Source organism: Orycteropus afer, unplaced genomic scaffold (genome assembly GCF_000298275.1).
Source record: "Orycteropus afer afer isolate SDZICR_OR568_19922 unplaced genomic scaffold, OryAfe1.0 scaffold00148, whole genome shotgun sequence".
NCBI classification, from domain to species: Eukaryota; Metazoa; Chordata; class Mammalia; order Tubulidentata; family Orycteropodidae; genus Orycteropus; species Orycteropus afer.
The window spans coordinates 3,876,796-3,886,928 of record NW_006921735.1 but is presented as its reverse complement, the minus strand read 5'-3'; the positions used below and the strand labels follow the sequence as shown (position 1 = coordinate 3,886,928).

Genomic DNA, 10,133 nt, shown 5'->3' with positions numbered 1-10,133 from the left:
AACAACAACAACAACAACAACTTACTTTAATCGGATCATTATTCTTTTCTTACTTTTCAGTCATAGAGTTGCTGCTGTTGTTGTTACGTGCCCTCGAGTCGGCTCTAACTTATATCGACCCCTCCTTGGGTTTCCGAGGCAATATGAGTAGAAAATGCTTTACAATGCAAAGTTTTAATACAGATTGCGATGGTGTGCCATTGTAAAATCCCCTAGTGATCTTTTCCAATATAAACATGTTTGTCCCTGACATACTTTAGCTGGAGAATGGGATGGCAAGTAAATGCCAAAAATGGCCCCATGTAATCAGATTGTCTTTTTGAATAAGGATCAGTACATTGACAGAAATGAGATTTAAAACATTATTTATTATTGGAAGAAATTGGGAACAAAATCGATTAAATAAATGTTGCTTTCATTTAAAAATGGATTTACTTGATCTATTTCATCTTTTGTACTTTGTATAATAAAAAACTCTCTTCCTATAGAAATCTTTTCAACCTTGCCATAAGAAATCAGGTAGAAATATAAATTTGTTATACTCTCAAGGCAATGTTTTAATATGTGCTATTTAGCTTGAGATTTAAAAAGTTTTTATTATTTCTATTAAGGAAATCTTGATAAATGGTGAAACTTTTTGTTTACTTTCTCAATTTGTTCTTTTCCAATTCGTTCTCAAGATAATCATAATAGAAATAGCCCTGATTTGGCATTTGAGAAATCTAAGTCCGAACGGAAAAGACTGGTGTTTGAGTTTCTTGAGCTCTGGTGACGTAGTGCCTGTGGCATTTGACTGCTAATGAGAAGGCTGGCAGTTCAAACCCACCAGCCACTCCTTGAAAGGAAGGTTGGCAATCTACTTCCATAGAGATACCCAAGGAGGGGTCACTATGAGTGGGACCCAACTCGATGACAGTGAGTTTGGTTTTAGTTATCTCTAAAATTAGGGTATGACTAGATAATTACTATATCTTTAAGCTATAAAATAGATAAAGCTCTCTGTAGCTAATGTTCTGGCTCCCTTGATGATGTTCAACAGATTATACATTAAGAATAAGACCAAACATTGTAGTCAATTGGGAAGAAAATCAGCCAAAGGGAAAAAAAAAACAAAACAAAAAAAACCTCATGGTTTCATTCCAATTACCACTGCCATCTGGAGACATACTACCTTCTGGGTGGGACAGTGGGACAGGTGAAGGGGAGGAGAAATCCCACAAGAGAAGAAATTCCACTAGTTCTATTTTGTGCACATGCTCAACGGTAATATACAAATGGTAAGAGTCATTATTCTATTTAGGACTTAGGAAATTTGAATCCTGGCCTTAGCTCTGCCAATTAGCTGAGAGTGCTCAGGAAAATTGAATAACCTTGTGGGTTTCTCTTTCTTCATCTATTAAACGATGGAGTAGAATATATTATGCTTTTCAAAGTAAGATTATCAAATTCCCAAGTTAAAATCATTGTTAAAATCACTGCTTATCAGGAATACATCTGTACCCCACATCTTACTATTTGGAAATAGAAGTTAAGAATCTTCAATTTCTTTTCTTCAAACTTCTGAGAAGGATCTTTTATATACTAAAGATAGAGAACCATTATAAGCTTCCTTTCCAGTTTCTAAATAGTAGGTTCAGTTCATTGACCAATGTTTGGTCTAAGTCTGTATATTTTCATGTTTCACTAGCCTGGTAATTAGTATGTAAAATAAAGCCTGTAATTAAATTAAATACACTAAGTGTTTTGACCACAGGTAAACACTGCCATTGCAATTTTAATCCTTTTTTTTTTTTTTCAAATCAGGGCATTGATAAATATAGACATGACAATAATACATTTGTAGAAAGGGGAAAAATAAAGGGATCCCTTGGTGGCAAAATGGTTAAGCACTTGGCTACTCATTGAAAGGTTGACAGTTCTAATCCACCCATCAAGGGCGTCAAGAAAGAAAGGACTAGCAATCTTTTTTCCAAGAGATAGTAGCCATTGAAAGCCCTTTGGAGCACAATTCTACTCCAAAACATATGGAGTTGCCATGAATCAGAATCAACTAGACATTATCTTGTTAGTTGGTTAGTTAGTTAGGAGAAATAGAACAAGAGAGAATGGTAATAAGCTCATTAATATAATACACAATGACCATGTAATTTGTTCACAATAGTTATAATACATAAATCTACACTGGCATAGGTAAGGAACCTAAAGAATGAGGAATATCATGAACTTGCCTGTGATCAAACAGCTGGAAAAATGCAGACATAGGAGAAATTGTTCTGTATGTCTGTAGAATTTTTGCTCCTGCTATTATACTTTGTGGGAGCTCTGGTAGCATAGTGCCTAAGGCACTTGACTGCTAACCAGAAGGCTGGCGGTTCAAACCCCCAGCCACTCCTCAGAAGGAAGATGGGGCAATCTACTTCAGCAGTGATACTGCCTCGGAAACCCAAGGAGGGGTCACTATGAGTCGGGTCTGACTCGACAGCACATAACAACAACAACATTATACGTTGTACTCTCTGATTAAACTCACTGCCATCGAGTTGGATTCAACTCATAGCAGCCCTTCCTTGGGTTTCCGAGGCGGTATCATTATAGAAGTAGATTGCTCCATCTTCCTTCCCAGGAGTGGATGGTGGGTTTGAACTGCCAGCCTTCTTGTTAGCAGTCAAATGCCTTAGGCACTATGCCACCAGAGCTCCCACTCTCTGATTAGTATGGGGTTAAACAAAGTGTCTAAAGAAAGAATGCTTTTACACATTGGATAGTGTTCAACTCTTTGTAAATAGGTAATTCTTTTGTAAAACTAAAGAAACATTTAACAGCATAGAAAATAAAGTAGTTAGAGGAATTAGCCATTCATCTAGTTGATCACTGTTTGTTTTTTAAAAATCATTATTATTTTCAGTGCTTTTTGATAGAGATCTTTCTATATTCTTATCTATTTTATAATGCTTAGTTATTTCAACTGTGTAAATAAAAAAATAGACTTTATATGGAATAAATACAAGAAAAATAAATTGTCTGTTTTTAGAAATACCTCCAATTTTACATTATTTACAGAGAACTTAAGTTTTGCTTGAGCACTATAAAATTCTTCTTCTCTCTTCATGCTCTTGGCTTAAATAACTGTCCACAAATCCTGACATTTTAATGAGGTGCCAACTAAACTAAACTCTAATCATGTACCTGATTCTATGCCTCAGGTTTTTTCTCTCTAAAATGAGGATGATAACAACTACACCCCCCTAAAAAAAAAAAAAAAAAATACACCTACCAAAAGAACTAATATAATAAGAGAAGAATACACAGGTATAGGTACAGACTATATACATAAACAGATTAGATGTATGACAGAGAGTTAGATGATAGATAGATAGCCAACTAGATAAAGTAGTATAGTGCCTGGTCAAATGTCATAATTTTATGAGAGATTAGATCACATTCTTCTTCGATTTCTTAAAAAAAAAAAAAAAAAAGGTAAATAATTCCATTTAAACTAAATATAAAATGTGAAATTATTAAAAAGTAATTGCACTAATTTTATAGTTAAAACAGAGTAGGTAAAGGTAGACTGTTGACACAAATACCTCTATTTTTCTAAAACTGAATTTTAAAATTCATTTTAAAATCATAAACAAAAGCTGCTCTTCTTTATTTCCCATTTAAAACAATTCAGTAATGATGATACTATAACATATGCACACACATTCCATGTGGCTTGTGGCATTATAGATAGTATAGAACTTTTGAAGGACAAGTTGGGAGTACATATTAAAAGTCACTAAAAAAAAATCAACCATGAAACATGGCAATCCCAATCACTAAGATTTATTCTGTGGATGTGAATCTTGAAAAATAAACTGAAGAACTGATATATCTGAAGTGACTTACTTCAGACTTAAATTAAAAACTCCATTTTGAATTAAACTCAAATTTTCATTTCTACGTTTTAAAGAAACCAGTCAACCTTTTTGTCAAATTTTACTGCTTATAAAACAAACTAGGCAAATGCAGAATTTCTAATCTGAATAAAGAATTACTTGTTGCCTGTTAAGAAAATGTATGCACTTGTCAGGAAAAGGTGCCTTGGTCAGCAGGAGAATAGGAAACAGAACTGATAATGTTCAATGAAGTTAGAAGCTGTAAATAACTTTGTAGCTAATAGGTATATATCAAGTCTGACTTCCTGACTCCCAAATTAAAATTTTCTCTCTTTGAGATTTTCCAGGGTGTGTCTACTAGCCCTTTGCAAATTTGCAACTAAGGTAGAAACAATCTTTTTGAAGATAAGGAGACAGATTGCAAATGTGACAGAAAATTAGCCCTTGATAGAGTGCTTTGCTAAACAACTCTCAGGATGTAACAACTTCAGAATGAAAAAAATAAGTTTATTTATAATATTTAAACTTTAGTCTAAGAAACCTTTGTAACCAGTGGCGCAGTGTCTAAGGCATTTGACTGCTAACCAGAAGGTTGGTGGTTCAAACTCACCAACCGCTGCTTAGAAGGAAGATTGAGCAATCTACTTTCATAGTGATATTGTTTCAGAAACCCAAGGAGGGGTGGCTCTGAGTTGGATCCAACTCCACAGCAGTGAGTTTGGTTTTGGTTTTGGTTGTAACTTTAGCCATTCTTGTTCCCCCTCCCCTACAGTATCTGTGACCACAAACCCTTTGTTTACTTGTTGTTGTTGTTGTTATTTGCCGTTGAGTCGGCCCTGACTCATAGCGACCCCTCCTTGGGTTTCTGAGGCAGTATCACTACGGAAGTAGGATTGCCCAACCTTCCTTCCGAGGAGTGGCTGGTGGATTTGAACCACCACCTTGTTAAACCCTCTGTCCTCCCTACAACAGAGCATTGTGGTATCTTGCATGGGTGTCTGTAAATGTCTCCCCATTTCAAAATGATTCTATTCCTTCAATACAATTTTTGTTTTAATTTCCAGCAGAATGACAGTCTATTTTTCTGTTAAGATATTTCCAAGAAAATCATTAAAAAATTAACAATAGTATGAATAAAACGATATATTTCTTGCAGGAACAATGGGGGGAAAAAAAACTAAACAAAGAATAATATAATGTGTAGATCAAAATGTTGTTTGTTTTGTTGTTAGTCAGACCCGACTCGTAGCGATGTGTAGATCAAAACAGTAAACTAAAATTGGTGGAAATGCAAATAAAATGAGCTACGTAGAAATGTGTTGATATATTTAATGTTAAGTTTTTTAAAAGCACAGAATAAAATTTGTGTTGAAAATGATAGACAATACATATTATATGCCTAAAAACTGAGGATAATACAGGCAAAAATAACCAAAACTCACCACAGATGCTATCACTTTCATCTAGTCCATCTCCACAATCATCTTCTCCATCACAAATCCAGTGTTTAGAAATACATTTTTGTGCCGAACAAGCAAACTGATTCCAAGAGCAAGAAGAATCTAGAAAATAAGCAAGAATATCTGTTTTAGGTGCAAAATAAAGAAATCATTTGGGACCATTTTATGACATTATCTGTAAATGAGAAAGTTCACCTTTAGACTTTCCTAGAATCAACCATGCTATAATAAAATAAGCCAAAATCCTCTTGATCATGAATACTCCATAAAATTGACAACAGCTTGCATATTCCCTCTGAGTTTCCAAGTTAAACAACCATTTCTTCCATATGTTTCTCCCAGGACTTGGTTTAAAGCTAGTCATCATTTTGGTCACTCTTCTCTGAGTATATCCCAGTTTTTTTGTTTTTTTTTTTTCTTTTTCTTTTTCTTTCTTTTAAGTTTGGTGCTCAGCTAAAATAAAAGTTCTAGATGTGGTCTGGCCATCTCTTAAAATTTTTAACAGAGAAGAAAATAAACCTAGGCAAGATCATACTATTGTAGATTGGCCAGCAAGTGTATTTCTTTGACAAAGTGTTGATTGGATGTTTTATATTTGGCCAAATGTATTTTTAAAAGTGAGGTGACTAGGAGTCTTGATGACAAGACAAATGTTTTAGAATCTATTTTACTTAACATATTCATGTTGTTATGTTTTTCCCTTGGAAAAACTTGAATTTATTATACTGGTATGGTGGTAAGTAACTTATTACCAAATTATGTGTTTATAATAGTAAAATAAAAAATGAAAGTTGCAGTCTAGTCTATTCTAACTCATGTGTGTCACAGTAGAACTATGCTCCATATGATTTTCAGTACCTGATTTTTCAGATATATTTGCCAGGCCTTTCTTTTGAGGTGTTACTAGATGGACTTGAACTTCCATACAAATAAAATGACCACTTTTCACTTATCAACCAGGAGTGTTAAATATTAATTGTTTGTACCCTCCAGTGACCACATTTATAATAGTACAATCCACTTATCTCTGTTGTCAATTTTGTGATTGCTCTTCTCCACCCCCAGCCAGCCCCCAGTATAACAATCACTAGAAAATATGCAAAAAAAAAAAAAACCCTCCTAAATTCAACAAAAGTGTGAAAAATATAGATTACTGTAAAATAACAACTTTAGTTTTGGTCCTGTGAACTATTTTATAACTTTGCATCTCTTTTTAAAATGTTTAACTTGATGACCTGTGAAAAGAGAGGGAACAAAAAACAATTCTAGAAAATTAAACTAAGGAATACACAATGTTAAAATGTTTCTCCAATCAGAAATTATGAATCCACATGAACTATTCTTAAAGTTCTTTCTTAGCCTTGTTCCAAATTTGGCACTAATGTAAAGATGTATAGCATCTTAATCAAACAAAATGCACCTTCACATTTCATGACGACATTTATTTTTAGATGAGTTTGGCATTTCATAGAAGCTCCACTTTTAATTGTTTTTCTACTATCTATTTACCACAGTGTAGGCTATTTGCATTAAAACAAAATGATGAATATAAGTTTTTTCCCCTATGGAATTTTTTGGAGGCCTTGTAGTTACAAAAGTTATAAATTTTACAAAATAAATTATAAAATTGTGTTTTAGTTTGACAACATGAAATTAAATGTACATACTTACACAAATTAGAAAGTAGAGACTCAGGAGTAAATATTTGAAGAAACAGAACATTAAGGATATCATTTAAAGCTAGTCTTGCAACTAATAAAATTTTTACAATAATAATATAACTGAAAATAACAGAGAAGGGGGACGATAATAAGTAGCAAGAACAAAATGTTGACTTTTCATAGCAGAAAGTAAAAAGAGTAGATAATAATTAATGTATCCTATAAATCAGAAAGTAAGTATATAAAAGTATTATTTAGGTAGACATAAGTAACCACCAAAATAACCAAAAAATAATAGTTAGAAATGAGGAATAGGAGATTGTTGCCATTCATTATAGTCTTTGCTGTGCCATTTTAATTCTTTCCATTTTGAATTATTTAATAAATGAAAAACACTATTAAAATTAATAAACAATATTTTATATAAAATCCCTATGTAATGAAACATCAGTACATATATATTTGCAAGAGTAAAACAAGATATAAAGTCTTACCGCAGTGCAATTCATCAAGTCCATCTTCACAATCTTTCTGACCATCACATATCCAGGTGTTCAAAATGCATCTTCCACTAGGACAACCAAAATAATTTTCTTCACACTTGTGTTTGTTTTGAACTGTGATAAAATATAGAATTTAACGTCAAATTAAATAATTTAAATGTAACCTATTGCAATATAGGTAGATAACAAAACAGTATTACTCCATGAGCTAGAAGACATGAACAACAAGTAAACATAAGAATGAAATAGCTGAAATGTTCTCCTGAAGAATGTCAAGGTTATAGAAAAACTAGATGGTACCCAGCTACCATCACTGGTTAATTTGACCAGAGGAACAAGAGATGATCCTGGTTAAAATGAAAGAAAAAAATGCAGAACAAAACCAAATTATAACTGGACCACTTGGGACCAGAAGACTCCCTGAGACTATCACTCTGAGACAATTTAAACCTTTACCAAAACTATCCTCTGAGATCATTTTATAACTAAAAAGCAAAAAATAAAGGATATTACTTCTACTGAAAAAAAAAAAAAACTAAGGTCAACATTTAATCCAAAGCAAAGATTAGAAGATAAGGGAGCAGGGAAACAAGATTATTGGAAATGGACCAACACAAAACACAATGCTGATACAAAGTGGAAAATGCAACTAATGTCATTGATCGATTTGTGTTCAAATTATCAAAGGGGAAGAGAAATTGTTTTGTAAACTTTTACCAGAAACACAATAAAATATAAAAAAAGAAAATGTCAAGGTCACGAAAAATAAGGAAGTTTTAGAATCTATCACAGACCAGAGGAGACTGGGAGACAATATATAAATGTAATCTGGTTTTTTAAATTGGATTCTGGAACAGAAAGACAATACTAATAGTGATGATGGATGGTGGGGAGACTGGTGGAATCTGAAGTATGTGGAGATTAGTTAGTAAAATTAAAATAATGTAAAATAACTAAAATGCCTATAAAGTAAGTGGGACTGAGGCAAGAGAATTGTACTGGATCTAAAAAATTCATAATTGTATATTTATAACAAGAAAAAAATAGAATTCTAAAAACATGGATGGGGCTTTGCCCTCTGAAAAAGTATACATTTTGTATTCCTATTGCCCTATATTTTTAGACCACTTTGACAGGATTTAAATAATCATTATCTATTTCAAGGTGAGGGAGCACTGGTGGCATAGTGCCTAAGGCATTTGCCTGCTAACCAGAAGGCTGGTGGTTCAAACACACCAGTCACCCCCTGGAAAGAAGGTTGAGCAATCTACTTCCACAGTGATACTGCCTTGGAAACCCAAAGAGGGGTCGCTATGAGTAGGATCCAACTCCATGGCAATGGTTGCATTTTTTTGCATTGCGTTTCAAGGTGAAAGAAGGTATAATAGAATCTCAAAATCTGTTACACCTTGCAGAAATATCATGAGAATAAAACAGTATGTCTGTATATAAAATCATTTTATATATATATATTTTTAATTATGGCATATTAATCATCATAAAACCACCAGGAGTGCATATAAAACACTGACTTTTTCTCTTTACTGCATGGCTCCTGCCCCTTGCACCTTGAGGTTTATGCAGGCTTAGACTGAGTGACCCAGCTCATCAGGTGGGTCCCAGGTTATATATGCTAATCACACAATAATTGTCCATTATGATTGGTTTTAGATAACAAAATAAATCCCCAGTATGTATTTTTAAATGGCAATTCTATAGATTTAATAAAAGAAGAAAATAAATTTTGAGTGAATTCACCATTAAACCAAATAAATACTGAGTGTGCTTTGGTTTGAAATTCTTCTTGGGTTTTTACTTGTTGTTAGCTGCCCTTGAGTCTATTCCAACTCACAGCATCCCCATGTGCCATAAGGTAGAATGGCTCCACAGTGTTTTTTTGGCTGTAGTCTTAACAGAAGCAGATCATCAGACATTTCCTTCCCAGGTACCTCTGGGTGAGTTCAAATTGCCAACATTTAAGTTAGCAATAAGAGCACAAACGACTTGATACCGCCTCAGCAACCCAAGGAGGGGTCGTCATGAGTCAGGGCCGACCCGACGGCACATCACAACAACAACAAGCTATTACTTGATTAAGCACTAGAAATTCTTTGTTTTTGCTTAATGCACATAGGGACCTGGGATTTTGCCTAGAGAGAACCTAATGTAGGGTGATTTACTACTGGCTTCTCACCTGTCTATCCTGTTCATAAGGTTTCATGGATATTCTTTTCCTTATTCTCTAATATTATTGCATTTCTCTATTAATGGGAAATAACAAATAATTCACTAATACCAGAAAGAGATAAATCACCAACAAATGAAAACAGATCTTTGGTTTAATAAGCATTTATTATAACCAACCTCTTTTACTTTTTGATCTCTATTTTAAAATTTATCTTCAGGCATAATGAGAGAAAATGTGTAGAAAGGACATTGGCTTCAAAATTTAAACACTCAGGTTCTATGAGTCAAAACAATGCTTCTGGCTCTGGTAGAGTTGTTATTGTTGTTATTTGCTGTCGAGTCGGGCCCAACTCATAGCAATCCCTCCTTGGGTTTCCGAGGCAGTATCACTACAAAAGTAGATTGTCCCATCATCCTTCCAAGGAGTGGCTGGTGGGTTTG

The 10,133-nt window shown here is 33.8% G+C and overlaps 1 protein-coding gene across 1 annotated transcript in view; it reads right to left on the bottom strand.

Annotated features, from left to right (window-relative positions):
- LRP1B (LDL receptor related protein 1B) overlaps positions 1-10,133 on the bottom strand; it is a 1,967,638-nt gene that overhangs the window by 444,346 nt on the left and 1,513,159 nt on the right. Inside the window, exons 51-52 of the mRNA XM_007946050.1 lie at positions 7,497-7,619; positions 5,324-5,443 (exon numbers count right to left, since the gene is read on the bottom strand). Coding sequence (XP_007944241.1) covers positions 5,324-5,443; positions 7,497-7,619 — 243 coding nt within the window. The remainder of the gene's footprint in view (positions 1-5,323; positions 5,444-7,496; positions 7,620-10,133) is intronic.